The 16,028-nt window shown below is 36.5% G+C and overlaps 1 protein-coding gene across 2 annotated transcripts in view; it reads left to right on the top strand.

The window, feature by feature from the left end:
- LOC126092026 (uncharacterized) overlaps nucleotides 1-15,586 on the top strand; it is a 489,900-nt gene extending 474,314 nt beyond the window's left edge. For both annotated transcript variants that reach the window (XM_049907420.1, XM_049907421.1), the window contains one exon: nucleotides 15,268-15,586. In XM_049907420.1, coding sequence (XP_049763377.1) covers nucleotides 15,268-15,423 — 156 coding nt within the window. In that variant the 3' untranslated portion in view covers nucleotides 15,424-15,586. The remainder of the gene's footprint in view (nucleotides 1-15,267) is intronic.
- The last annotated feature ends 442 nt before the right edge of the window (nucleotides 15,587-16,028 follow it).

The raw sequence follows: 16,028 nt of genomic DNA, 5'->3' as shown, positions 1-16,028 counted from the left end.
GGCAGCAAATGGTCATATTATTAAAAATACAATTCAAGTAGAAATCTTTTGTTAACACAGGAGTTACTGAATTAATTCATGAAAGGAGAAAATATAAAAATTCAGTAAATGAAGCAAGTGAAAGGATATACAACTGTCCAAAAAATATAACTAACAGGAAGTGTAAAATTTTCTAAGCACGAATGGCCAGAAGACCAGTGTAACGATTTACAGTCATATATCACTAGGGGAAAGATAGATACGGCCTACAGCAAAATTAAAGAGCTCAGATCAAAATCTACTCCCAAGCAAAAATGGGAAAGCTGAAAGGCAGAAGACATATATTCAGGGTGTAAACAAAGGAGATAAAATTTTGCAGGCAATGTTATAGAAACAGAAGAGGACACAGATGAAGATGAAATGGAGACATAATACTTTGAGAACAATTTGACAGAGAACTGGAAGACTTAATCGAAACAAGGCCACAGAAGTAGACGACAGTCTGACTACTCACAGCTGCCATCACAAATCTCTTACAACTTGAGCAAAATGTATGAGGCAGTCAAAATACCCCCATACTTCAAGAAGCGTACAGTAATACAAATTCCAAAGAAACCAGGTGCCGACAGATGTAAACATCACCGAAATTTCAGTTTAATAAGTCATGGTTGCAAAATATTAACAGGAATTCTTTACAGAAGAACGGCAAAAATGGTCTAAACCGACCTCAGATAAGATCAGTTTCCATTCCAAATAAATGTAAGAATTCCTGAGGCAATCCTAACCCTACAGTTTCTCTTAGAAGACAGGTTAAGAAAAACCAAACTTACGTTTGTCGCATTGTAGACTTAGAGAAAGGTTTTGAGGTTTTGACAGTGTTAACTTGTACACTCTCTTTGACATTCTGATGGAACAGGAACAAAATATAGGGAATTAGAAGCTATTTACAACCTGTGCAGAAGCCCGACTACAGTTATAAGAGTTGAAGAGCATGAGAGGAAAGCAGAGTTTCAGAAGAGAGTTAGGCAGGGTTGCAGACCGTCCCCAATGTTATTCAATCTATACATTGAACAAGCATTAAAGGAATCCAAAGAAAAATTTTGGTAGGAAATTAAAATATTGTGAGAAGCAATAAAAAAACTTGACATTGTAATTCCGTCAGAGACAGCAAACGACTTGGAAGTGCAATTGAATGGAATGGACAGTGTCTTCAAAGGGGGATATCAGATGAATATCAACCAAAGCAAAACAAGGATAATGAAATGTAGCAGAGTTAAATCAGGTGATGCTGAGGGAATCAGATTTGGAAATGTGATAAAGCAGTAGATCAGTTTCATCATTTGAGCAGCAAAATTAGTAATGATGGCCGAAACAGACAGGATATAAAATGTAGATAGCAATGGCAAAAAAAGCATTTCTGAAGAAGGCAAATTTGTTAGCATCGAATATAGATGTAAGCGCAACTAAGACTTTCTGAAACTATTTGTGTAGAGTAAACACTAAACAGCTGAGACCAGAAGATTATAGAAACTTTTAAAATAGGGTGCAAAAGGGGAGTGCTGAAGATTAGATGGGTAGGTTGCACAACTAATGAGATACTGAATACAACTGGAGACAAAAGGAAGTTGTGCCACAGCCTAACTCGAAGAAAGGATCGATAGATAGGACATATTCCGAGACTTCAAGAGATCACCCCTTTAGTACTGGAAGGATGTGTGGGAGGACAGGGGGATAAAAATTGTATCGGCAGACCAAGAGATGCATACTGTAAGCAGATTCTGAAGGATGTAGGTTGCAGTAGTTATTAGAAGATGGAGAGACTTGCTCAGGATAGAGCAGCATGGAGAGCCACAACAAATCATACATCGGACTGAACACACAACAACATTGGCCATTGTACATATGTAATCATCAGTTGCAGTGAAGTTCAGAATTCCTGATCGATAGTGTGACTTACTATTATTTTTGCTACTCTGGATGGCTTGTCTTTTATATTGTTATTTATGTAAAGACTGGTTCTAACATTCGCTCCTCAGAAAAGATTTGCTACTTTAAATGACTGGTTTTCTAAAAACGTGCTGCTCACCTTTTTTTCTGTCAGTTATGATATACTGTTACTTAATGTTGGTTCGTCTTTGTTGCTGGTTATGTGAGAATGTGTTTTACTATTTATCTTCAGTATTAATTTTTGGCAATGGTCATTATCGTAACCAGCTATTGTAATGGCGTTTGGCTCATCAGTTCTTTCAGCTCTTTCTAAAGGGATTTTGGGCATTCTGCTGAACATTGCTGTGTATGAAACTGATATGTGTTGATGTTGGTAACATGATGTGTTTTCTATTTTTGCATCTCTGGGTTGGTTTCCTGTGGACTTGATATTTATGTATATTGTAGGAGCTCCAGGTAACCAAGGAAATGGTGGAAATATAGAGCTTCCACTGCCTTGTGTTCAATAGTGAAGATGAAATTCTGACGCATTTTGTTCATTTATTATACAAGGACCTCAACAAATTTTGTTGTAGCATCAAGTAAGATTAGTATATCCAGCAATATATCTGTTATAATATATAAATTTGTTAACTATTTGGCCATTTTCCTTAAACAATTTACTTTCTAAGTTGTTGATGAAAATATCAGCAAGTAAACTGTCAAGGCAGCTGTCCACGTCTAGGCCATCTTTCTACTGGTACTTTTTGTTATCAAAAGGAAAGCAATTATACGGTAGTATGAGTGTCAGTATATCAGTGAACTCATTTATTGTAGCTTAAGTCTAGATTTTATACTTAAGTAAGGTATTTTTAATTCTTTACATTGTTTCCTTAGCACGTATTTTTGTGTAGAGGTTTGTGATAGTAAATGATGCGAACTTCTTTGTCTCAGGAATCTGAATGTTCTTTATATGATTAATTACTTCATAACTATTGAGTACTGAGTATGTATCTTCAAAGTTGAATGTGTTGCTAATGGACATATGTTAGAGTATACAGTGATGTTCTGTTTGTGGATTTTAAGTTGTGTTCATAACCATGGTGCATAAGGCCCATAATAGCGCAATGATCTACATATTTTGCAGTTAAATGAAGTCACTCTTATTCATCAGATTTTAAAATTTATTCCGCAATTTACAAGTGGGATCTGAATGAAATTCTGTTATGTTATTGTTGTCGAAGAATTCAATGGTCTTAATGACACATTCAATATTATACATTGCAGCATTAGTGTTACCTTTATTTCTTTACTGTGAAATAATTATTGTGTCGTTCTCTGCTTGTTTGGTGATAAGATTGTTTGTGGCATATAGCAATGTGATCATTCTGGATTATTGTAGCTGTGTGACAGGCTATTTTAGTGCTTAAAATGATATCTGCAGCGTTATTTTTACTCTAGTTTGGGCTGATATTCTTGAAGTCCTTTATTTAGCAAGTTTATTTCTCTCTCGCTGGAAATAAAGTTAGTTGAATTTACCATGCATTTATGGTAAGTGAAATGCATACTTTCATTTACCTTTGGAACATGTGATTTAAGGTTTTAATTTTTTGGTTATGTCTACATTTAATTTTATGATGTTATTTTCTCAACTACCATACTCACATAATGTAAAGCACACTTGAGCTGTGTATTTATAAACTGACTACTTAGTTAGAAACGTAAAGTATGCAACTAAAATATGGTATAGAAATTATTTTTCCTGTGCTTCTTTCTGATTTCAGATTGGAGCCATATAATTACATTTCTTTAATGATTTTTGGTGCTTCATTTTGAGTATGGACCTCCACTTTGATTCATTTAGGAGTCGCATTTTCACTTAAACACTTTTTGTTGATGTTGATGGTGATGCTTGATGTTTGAAGTTTCGAACAGTATTTAAATCTCTTAATACCTGGCTATATTGTACTCAGTACCATATAGTTATAAAGAACATTTAGATTCTTGGTACATCTAAACTCATCCTTTGCTGACATGAACCTCTACACAAAAATACCTGTCAAGGAAACAATAGAACTAATGAACAACAACATGCTTAAGTATAAAAATCTGACTTAACCAGAAATATGAGTTCTTTGATTGGTTGACACTAGTATTTTCATGTACGCACGTCTCTTTTAAAAGTGAAATCAGCAGTAAGGTGACCTATCCATGGCCCACTGCCTCTCCAGTTTACTTGTTGATACTTTCATTAACAACACAGGATGTAAATTATTGAATGAAATCACCTTGATAGTTAACAAAGAGAAGTTTATTATAAGAGAAGTGTTGTTGACATACAATATTATTAGAAGATGCTACATACAAAATTGATAAACTTTGGGAGAAAGTGAACAAAAATCAGATGAATGTCATCATCACTATTGAATAATAGACACTGAAAGATTTAAATGTTCTTGAAATCTCCATAAGTAGCTTCAACAACAGATACAAATATGAAGTACAAAGGAAAGCAACATAAACACATGCAACAATCAATAAAACCCAGGGCCATGTCGATAAGCACAGCATGGCACTCTACAGAAACAGTGCTCATGAAAGTGCAAAATATTCATTTAAAAAAAGCGAGTAAACTTATGAACTTCACATCATTCAGTCATTTATGATAATGGCTACAAATGAAATAAATAGTAAAATGCATCCCCATCTAACCACCCAGAGCCGGCCAAGCGGTTAAAGGCGCTAGAGTCTGGAACCGCGCGACCGCTACGGTCGCAGGTTCGAATCCTGCCTCGGGCATGGATGTGTGTGATGTCCTTAGGTTAGTTAGGTTTAAGTAGTTCTAAGTTCTAGGGGACTGATGACCTTAGAAGTTAAGTGCCATAGTGCTCAGAGCCATTTGAACCATTTAACCACCCATAAAATCGAACAAACACTAAATGATACCACATCACAGCTGATAGAACAATATATAAGCATGCCACTTTTAGGACAACTACCATACAAAGTAGCAATTCTTTTCTGAGGAACAAATGCCAGAATCAGACTTAATGCAAATACTAAGATGAAGGACAAACCATCAATATTGTAAAAAATAGCAACAAGCCATACAATTGATCAGGAATGTTCAAACTTAAATAAAGCCATATTCAATTATATACATTGACCAAACTGGAAGAAATTTCATTATGTGTTTCTTCATTTGCAAAACTTTCACAAATCATATTTGTCCTATACGTACCTGAAGATGAACATCAAGTCACAGAGAGTTCACAGCTTTCAAATAATTCACCTGGATAACAAAGAAGAAAGAATCAACTTATTAGATAAAACTGAAATACATTATCACAAACATGCATCCCCAAATGACATCCTAAATGAAAAAAAAGGAATCTTCAACAAATTGTTTTTCTAATGAAGTTCTGTAATTTATTTACACAATGGCACACTAAGCACAGAAAAGAAGAAAACATAATCCAACGCATAGAGCAATAATACATCAAGCAATTAAGTTGTCCTGTGTTTATTGTTTGTAAATGTCACTCCAGCTGGGAGTAAAATATGTGACAATAATTTATTTACATATAACAAACCGCATCATTTTTAAAATAATCAATATCTTTCCATTAACCAGCCAATAATATACCTATCAAATAAACATACTAGCTCTCAGAACATTCATGCAATCCAGTTCAATTTCTAGTCAGGCAGAAGCTTAAATTAGAATTAGTACTTTCTGTGTCTTTAAATAAACTTTAATTTTGAACTTATATTTAATTTTGCATTGTAAATAAAGATGTCAATTGGTAACAAGGTGTAAGCTGTTCAGTTTCTTTGCAGGATACGTGTAAAAAAGTGTTTGTTTCATGAACATAAATGTGAAACTTCACCAAACAAGCACAGTAGAAAGTAAATACACCTAAACAACAATATATCCTAAATACACAACTCGCATAGTAGTTAAATAAAATTATTGTTTCACACAGACAAGCTGCAGCATTCAAACTGCTGTCGATATTTTAACGACCTACATCTGAAGATTGAAATGTGTATTTTGCCAACCGAAGATGGGCAAAGACCTGAAAAGATTATTGCTATAAATAAAAATAGATAATAAAATGGTTCATTATCATATCTGTTAAAATAATCTAACTGCAGGAAATTAAAAAAAAAACGTCCTTCTAAGAATTTTAACGGAGGAACGATTTTCTACCTAATGAAATACAAGAGTCTCTATAAATATTAACGTGTCTACTCTACAATAACATTCTTCTACACTTCAGCTACTCTTTTCATGCACTTAATATATAAGTGAATACTGAGTATGATTCATGCTAAAGAAAAGCAAACATCTCGCAGAAACGAACAAAATTCGCTATATACTGAACAAATTTCTTACACTTTTCCTAAACTGTTATGAAAAGTACTCAATCCTCCCCCCACTAGACTACATAAAAATAAATATTAGCTCTTGTTGTTGAAAACCCTTCTGCTTCAGGCTACTTCACAATAATCCTTCCACACTAAATATAAGATTACACCAAATTTAGCTCACAATTGAAGAAGTACAGTAGCGTTGATAGCAACTGAGAGTTTTATACCCAGTTAACTGTTAGTAAAGAGAACAGATTTCCTATGTTACAGAAAACAGGTCAGGACACAATTGCAGAAGCAACAAGGAAGCCATGCCATACTCTGAGATGGCAGAATCTCTAAGACTGGTGACAGTTTACTGGTTCTCGAAACTCTTTACAGATTTCAATGCAAAAATGCATCCACTTTGTGACTGTGGTGTCACCGCAAGACACCACACTTTCTAGGTGGTAGCCTTTAAATTGGCCCGGTCCGTTAGTATACATCGGACCCGCGTGTCGCCACTATCAATGATTGCAGACCGAGCACACGGCAGGTATAGTCTAGAGAGACTCCCTAGCACTTGCCCCAGTTGTACATCCGACTTTGCTAGCGATGGTTCACTGTATACATACGCTCTCATTTGCCGAGACGACAGTTTAGCATAGCCTTCAGCTACGTCATTTGCTACGACCTAGCAAGGCGCCATATTCAGTTACTATTCTGAACAGATAATATTGTGAATCATGTACCGTCAAGAGCGATGTTCATCATAAATGGATTAAAGTTAAGTATCCAACTAATTACGCCCACTTTCTGAATTCTCATTCCTTGTCATGTTCCAGACCTCACGTCAGTACAGTTCTTCCCTCCTCACGCCAGCCTGCGTGAGCTAAAGCGCGTGCATTTCTGCCTCCCTTCGTAACATGGTGTTGGCTCTTCTGCCAACACTACAGTGACAGCAGTGGTAATGTTGGTGATGATAGTGACACTAATACCGCTTTCCGAAATTGTTTCGCCAAAGAAGATGCAGTCAGTATTACAGACTTCGAATCAAGAGTAACCACCAACAAGAGTAATTTTCAAGTAGACGCCCTCACTGTAGCAAAGTAACCTCAGTCGACTAGTGAAGGATGGTGTCCTGGTTCAGACTGTGTTCAAAAGAAACTACTTTCGGAGCATACTGATGAAATAGCTCTATTTTTAGTAATCATACGCAACCATCCACCTGTTGTAAAATCCGTGCATGAAAACTGGATACCTTTCGTAACGTATTCTGTCTTCAAACTTCATGCATTACATCAAAGAAAACGATCTATTGACGGAAAGTCATCACGGGTTCAGAAAACATTGTTCTTGTGAAACACAACTGACTCTTTATTCACAGGGGTTGTGAGAAGTATCGAAAGAGGATCTCAAATTGATTCGATATTTCTAGATACCTAGCAGGCTTTTTACATTGTTTCTTAGAGGTGTCCAATCAAACTGTGTAACTACGGAATGTCAGCTCTGCTTTGCCACTGGATTCGTAATTTCGTATCAGAAAGATTGCAATTCAAATTAACTGATGGAAAGTAATCTAGTGAAACAAAAATTATGTCAGAATTCCCCATGAATGAGTTATGTAAGCTTTGTTATTTCCAGTCTGTAAAACTGGTTTAGCAAACAACTTGAGGAACCCTCTATGATTGCTTGCAAATGATGCTGTGATTTTCCACCTAGTATCGTAATATTATTGCAAAATAGAAGAAACCATGTCACAGATATGATATGCAAGTTGGGGTGCAATCACAAAAACAAAGGCGCTTCTCGTTACTGTAAAATCTTTTCATAATGTATCAATAATCAAAATTCTCCTTCACTCTTTTGTTGATTTTCACATGCATAGGCAAAAATGACCTCCATAATAAAACAAGAGAATTCAGACTTCAGGCAGAAAGATTTGCATGTTAATTTTTTCCATGTGCAATCCGAAATTGGTATGGTAGACATAATTTGTAAAAGGATTCTATGAATTCCCATCCAAACACTTAAGTCCAGATTAGAAAGTTATTATGTAGATTTTATACATTCTGCCTCTCTTCTGTAACAATCAACAAACAATTTCTCAATCTAGTCTGCATAGTCCAATTTAATCAATCCTTCCTCTTTAACTCCTACATAATCATTAGGAGAACTATTTACCTCATCTTTCATTTGATCCACATCATATACATTGTGATCTCCAGTATGAGGTACAACATCATTTACCTCACCATGCTGTACTGTTTTATTGTTTGACATATCTGTTCCAATACACGTTAGATTTCTCTACTCCGTTTCAATCATGATTTCATCTCCACCTCTCATTCCTCAAAATACTGCCACTTAGTTTCAAAACTGGCTACTCTGTCTCTTACATCAATTATTTTATTTGGTAATTTGTCTATTTTTCATCTAACATTGTCTTTTGTCTGTTTATTTCAGCAGTCTGATTATTTCCCTTGCCCCCTAGACCATATTTGTCACTCAATTCGTCTCTGAACACTTTGTTTGATTCTCATGATTCGTATTTTAACATTTTGCTTATATTTCATTATGGTTTCAACTAGCGCAAAATTTATTCCTGAATATGAGATTCCTACATATAGAACTAAGTTGAAATTATCTCCAACACCTAATTTTCCCAAGTCTAGTCCACATCTTACTTAATTTCACATTGAGATTGATCAGAGTTCACAATACCAAAAAAATATCACACAGAATAATTTTCAGTGCCAGCATCATTCAACATCACACAGATAAAATAAGGAAAATAAGTACAATTATGAATACTGTTTAGGCAGTTCAAATGCTCCTACTCTTCCAACATTCAGACTGAGACAAGAAATCTGTACTACAGTATCTGAGTGCCTGGACAATGTTGGCAATGAAGAGAAAGTTCCTCTGTTGAGCATCTTACACACTTTTTTCCTTATTTACAACCTTACACGGTTTTACAATATTTGAATTATTGTAAATATTTCCTTTCAATTTCATTATGACTTGGATATTTGGTCTAAAACTCTCTCACATATGTTTTACATTTAGTAATTTCGTTATATTCCATAACAATTATGCATATTTTTACATAATTTATGAACTGCAGGAGAATATATTAAAAATCACAATTTTAAAATCTTTTGTTATAAATTATATCATAGGTTACATATCACTTTTGCCATGGCATAAGTAATAATTATAATAATTATGGTTCTTCATACCATAAATATAAATGTCATTGCTTTTGGTATAACAAAGCTGATATTTCCTTGGCAATTATCTCTCTAAAACCTATCAGCACATTTTAAAATATTTTCCATCCATTTCCAAAATATATGTCAGTGTAACCATTTGGAGTTTTCCTGTCATTACACTACATAACAGAATTGAAATTCATCAGACTAAGAATATCTACTAATAATTTAATTTTTTAAATTGGTTATAACTTATCTCATACACAGAAAAAATTCCTGATTTGGTGAATAGTGCTGAAATTCAACTTATTTATAGGACAGGAGTTAAAGAAGTACCATCAAACTCCACCCACCTTCATCCTTGGCAGCAATATACAAAAATTTAGGAAATATAATAGATAACCAACTTCCAGCCAAAAATAATATATTTCGTCACAGTATGGCCTTCTAAATGGTTTCAGTGCTAAGGCTATTCACATGTATGGTGAAAATGTATGCCATTAATTATACAGTTTACAGTATTTCTGTAATTGGTGTAAGGCATTTTACTATGTAAATTTTAACAGCCTTGTACGTCTACTGGAGCACTATGGCACCATAAAATATAATGGGACAAGTGCTTTCCATAGCAAGAAGAGAATGGTGTCACTAAGAAAAAGTGCTGTTCGAAGCTATCAGTCTTTGCCTTACTGGGAGCTATGTAATATTTTTGTCTGTCAGGTAAATTACCGCACTTTAAACACAATAACCATAAGAAACAAGAACGCTAACGTGTTTTGGAGTAATATTCGTTAGCTTAATCGGTATTTCAATAATTCTACATGATTTTTCAACGATTTCATGCTGGAGTCCCTGTGCATTCTTCCTTTCTCATAACAAGTGACATAATTGATTTCCACTTTCTCCAGCAGTAGCAATAAAATTTTCCTTACAGCCTTCCAGCAAAATTTGGTTAATTCTTTCGAACCTGCATAACATTTTCACGTTTCCATTGAGATGAGTCGCCATATGCTCTACATTTCTATACCTATGCATCTTACTTCACAGACCATATAAGAAGACCGTCTGAGAGTATCAGTACTATTTCTGCTTGGTATAATTTAATTAAGGACTGAATAAGACTTGTGGAAAAGCAATACGTTCAAAATTGAAGCTATCTGAAATATAGACTTCTTGCTACATATCCACAGTAATAATTTATAAATGTATGTGTAGCAACTGCACACGATTCATTGAAAATCCTTTTGTTTGGCATCTCGTTTTTGCTCTATTAGTTTTTGTACATCACGATCTGAGATATAATGGTGTTGATCTCCAAGTATTAGCTAAGGAACTCTAATATTGTAGCCCCATATCATTGTTGTTAAAATTACATTTGCTTACAGTAACATTATTTTCCCAGGAAAATCATTGAAATTGTAATATCAAACTCTATACAGACACCTGAGTTGGATTTTTTTTAATAGAGTTCAACATTCAGTTCGCTTAGGAGATGACAATCCGGCGGTAAAGCACATAATTTCTTAATATATGATGATTTTTATGACTAGTAATTTCAGAGCAATTATCAGTTCTCAGAGCAATTATCAGTTAACTTTTAGTCTACTGTTTGTTATTCTCATTCCTTCGATACACGTTAACTGATTTCGTCTGTTATAGCTCCATTACTGTTCCCAATAAGTAATGTTTGAAGATTCGCGTGGGTGATGTAGACACCTTTATAGTGAAGAACTGAGCACTAGATGTTACTAGAGGAGGATCCATCAGGAAGTACAGAGGCTGGAAATATTGAACTACCAGCAGAGAGGCAGCAACGGCAAAATAGTTGGGTCAGGAGGGCTCGCGGACATCGAGTGTGCCACCCATCACAGACACTTCGACCCTTCTGAAGTGGCCCACGTCTACTGTAGGTAATATAATTATGAAGTGGAAACTCGAAGGAAGGACCACATCCAAGCCAAAGCTAGGGACATCCCGTACAGTGACAGAAAGAGACTGGTGACAAATGTGGAGGGTGGTTGTAAAAAATTGCTTGAAATTAGTTGAAGGAATCACTCGTCAATTCGAAACTTCTACCAGCAGGCTGGCTACCACAATGAGTGTCCGCAGGGAGCTGAGGAGTATGGGATATGTCAGAGTGGCTCCTCGTGTGCACACGTAGCTTTAGTCAGTCGTGAATAAAGCTCGGCGTGGTGTTAACAGTAAAGCCACTGGACAGTCGACGACTGGGAATGATTCAACTGGAGTGAATCCTGTGGCTACCCAATGAAAAGGTTACCGTTTCGGTGACCGCCTGGAGATCATCACCTGCCATAATGCGCGGTGTCCACGGCGGACGTGGGTTGCTCTGTGGGGATGCCTTTTGTGGTTAGGAAGTAGTGCCCTTACTGCAGTTAGCAAAATGCCTATTCCGGAAGGTTACAAACACATTAAACACCTCTGTGTACTGTGTACAGCAGAGGATCAGTTCAGAGACGATGGCTGTATCAGCACAGAAGCGCACTCCGTTATAAGGTGTCAGTTGTATGGCGCTGATGTCTGGACAATAACATTGCTGAAGTGGAGCAGCCTGTTCAGAGTAGCGACATCAACACAACACCTTCGGGATAAGTCGACTTCGTTCCAGATCCCACCGCCCAACAGCACTACTTTCCACATTATATCATCTGCGGAAAAGGTAGTTTACAAAAATCTCGTCAGTGTTGAATGCTTTCCGTAGAGGATTATCTGAAAAAGAGAGACAATCGAAAGAAAACTAATGCATTTCCTCTCCAGTGCGGTTAATAAGCGCGAGAAGATCATGTAAATGCTCATCAGGATACACTAGCAGACGCAATGAGACAGGTGCCAGCTTCCCCTTCAAGAAGAGTCTGGCAACATATTGCTTCCTCGTACACATGCCTCCCAAAATGACCATGATGAGCAATCAGCGAAATCTGAACTAATGTGGTGGCATACCATTCAGTAACGGATCAGGAGAGGGGAATTAGGATAGTAAAACCCAAAGTTTCGTTCATAATACACCATAAGAAGACTGGTAGGTTGTAGATATGGTAGGAGAACTTCTTGGATTTGAATACTAGTGACAGTTGTTCTGTTCTTACGTACAGAATTTCATGTGACAAAAATATAGCGAAATGAAATAATCTTGACTTTTGTTTATTGAAAACTGTGTTGACAAAATACACTTGTTCATTTATATAGCGCAGCTACTTATCAAAATTGCCATTAATGTTAGGGTTCAAGTATCATGTAGACTGCATCTTCTCTTGTTATGTAAAAATTATCTCCTTGACCTATATACACAGTTATTTTGTAGCATCTTCCAACAAAATAGGAGAACCCTAATTAGTTGGTGACCCCACGTGACCTGTATAATTTAATGTCATCTTTTCTTTATATTAAGTTAGCATCCCTAAAGCACAAAAGTTTTTGAACAATAGAAGCACACATTTTAAAAATGTCTGGTAACCTGCTCAACTTACATGTTTCTGCATAATGTACACTGATGAGCTAGAACGTTTTGAGATCGAATGTTGCCTGTTTGCGTTGCTGGCAGATGATTCCATTAGGGAAGCGTATATAAGTGAATCGGAGCCGAATAGCGACTCGTTCTAGCGACTATACAGGCCGCAGACCACGTAATCCACTGACATAAACGACTTTAACAATCGACAGATAGGGCCCAGCACCTGTACCTCGGTAATGATTAGTCTCATTGGCAGCTCGCATGCTACAGTAGTGAGAGGGCAGTGAAACCATTAGTGAGAGTCAGGACATTGTGTGTCCACGCCTGATCATATAACATGGAAATTGCCCACTCAACGAATCAGGATAAGCAGCAACCTATGGCATATCTGATGACTCAGATAATGTTGATGCAAGCACAAGTGTTTTGGAGCACACCATTCAGCGCACATGTTAAATATGGGGCTCCAAAGCACATGATCTTCACGTGTTGCCACAGTGATTCAATGACATCCTCCTCAGCTTTCGGGAGAGGCCTCTTCTACCAATGTCAAGTGATTGACTGTCACGAGGGTATTTTTTTATGTATTGTTATTTTATCCCCCCAGCCCCATATGGGTGGGGATGGGCTGTCAGTGGTACAAAATTCCACTCTCCAACCAAGCAAATTAAAAAACGTATACAAAGAGGAATCAAAATTTATAGTTGTTGTTGTATTTTAAACTAAAAATCAAAGACAGACAGCGAAAAAACGAAATTATATACATTTTAAAACATATCACAGAAAGGTGAAATTTATCTGATAAAAAACACTGAAGCACTGAATTTTCACGTAAAATACAAGGGACCTGCACTGGGTAAGAACTATTGTCAGAGGAGAGAATATGATCCATAGGGTTGAGGGGTATAGGTAAAGAAGTAGGGGCTGTTAGGGAGGGGAAACTATGGAGAGGGTAGGTAGGACACGAGATAGACAGGGGGAATACATACAAGTGGGAAGACAGAGGGTGAGGAGTAATGTAGTGTGTGAGGAGGGTAGTGATTACAAGAGGAAAGGGACAGGGCTGGATGGAGAAAAAAAAGGAGAGAGGTGCCGTGACGTGGATTCGGATAGGTGGAGAAGTGCTAAAGTTGGTAGGAGGGACAAATATCGGGGGACAGCTCATTATCTGGGAGAAGGTGTTGGTTGAAGCTGCGTTGAGTTAGGGCCTGGCCTGTATTAGTTGTAGGGATGGAGGGATGTGTTTGTGAAGACGTGGCAGCATACCACAGTTGGTGATCAGATGGTGAACAAGGGGTTATTGCAATCTAGTTTACAGATGGTATAGGCGATGTGAATGCGTCCAATGTGAGCGAGAAGGGGGTTCCTTTGGATGTCGCTGTCATGCCTATACAGCTGCAATGAAGCCAGTGACGTCACTGTGCGTCTATATAAGCATGGCAGCAACAACCAGACAACAGTCAACTACTTGACAATGGCAGACGAGATCTCTACTGAAAGCCCTTGGGCCGTTAACCACTTGATGCAGTTTGAAACCTGAGACTATTTTATCCATGGGCGGATAATTACAATAACAGTTGACATATGGTGAGACATACGTGATACCACATACCTCTGAAAACTTACCAGTAACTTGTCGAATCCATGGCATGCAAAATGCTGCAGTAATGTGTTCCAAAGACAGACAAATGCGCTGTGAAGGAAGTGCTCTATAAATTAAACACAGTAAAGAATAAATTACATTTGAAAAAATCTGAAAATTAAATGAGTCCAAAGTGGATATTTTATAGTTTAAACTTTTGCTTCTTCAATGTATCATACAATCAAGGAGAACCCTGTTAATCTTAGGTTAACCTGTTTTGCCCCTCAATAATGTCATGAGAGGTAGACATTATATATGAACGGCTTATTTCAATAGTGGTACAAGTCCATTACCTCCACTTTCTGCCTATACTGCTTCCGACATTAATGATCCAAACAAACAGAAAGAAAGGTTCATCTCTAGCAAGAAGCCATATGCTTGAATATTTCTGGTATCCCAACTGCAGATTTTTAGCGTTCATTTAACTTTAGAACTCTGTTTCTCAAAATGAACAAAATCGGACTTGTACCACTATCGAAATAAGCCCTTCATATGTTACAAACCATAGGACAATGAAATAAGGGATTCTGGATTATTTCAAATTATTAATTTAAACGCTTGTTTCTCTTCTTGCATTTTTGCACCATTGATACATCTTTTGGTGCTCTACAGACAAGAATGGTAAGTGTCTACAGACTATTTCAACTCTGAAATAAAGTGAAATAATCTTATATGAATTTCAGGAGGAGGTGGAGAACCAATCTGTTGTCACATTCCATTTCAAGGAAATGGGATTTGTATCAACAGAGATTGAGTCCCAGAAATATGCACTTATCTTGATTCAGGACTACATGGGAAACCAAAGCATGGACGTTTTTATAACAGAGGAAACAGGTTGACGAATTTGGCATCAGTTTTATAACACAAATACTTACTTGTGCAGTGACTATATAGCTGTAACAATAGAATCTCTAAGCATCTTTAATATGCGAGTTCAAATAAGAGTTAAATAATTATTCAATTATATTGTACGATTATTTCAGTAAAATAAAAATTATAAGGAAGTTATTCTTTTCTCGTTAATTTATCTTTCCCTCCCGATGTCTATATTGCACACAGCACTCTTTGAGTGACTATCAATGGACATGGCTACTACAAAAACAGACTGCCAACATAATAATGATATTCATAATAGGGCAGATGAATTTATCATCAAGAATGTCAGTTTGTTAAATTCAAAAACTAAATTTCATACAACAAACAGATTTCATTTCTCAACAACATACTTAGCATAGTACCAAAGGAAGGGCTTCTGGCCACCCTCTCCGACTAATATTACTCACTCCATAATAACACACTGACCCTATGTGATACTCTGCTTGTTATGTGACTAAGAATCGAATTAAAATTTAAAGTAGAATTATGAAACTCAAGGGACAAATCACTTTTACAGAAGCACATTACGAAGTTGTAAATTTTAACAAGGCAGAACAAACTTATAAGT

Source organism: Schistocerca cancellata, chromosome 7, assembly GCF_023864275.1.
Source record: "Schistocerca cancellata isolate TAMUIC-IGC-003103 chromosome 7, iqSchCanc2.1, whole genome shotgun sequence".
Lineage (NCBI taxonomy): Eukaryota > Metazoa > Arthropoda > Insecta > Orthoptera > Acrididae > Schistocerca > Schistocerca cancellata.
Note: the sequence above shows the minus strand (reverse complement) of the source record. Positions and strands in the feature narration are given on the sequence as shown.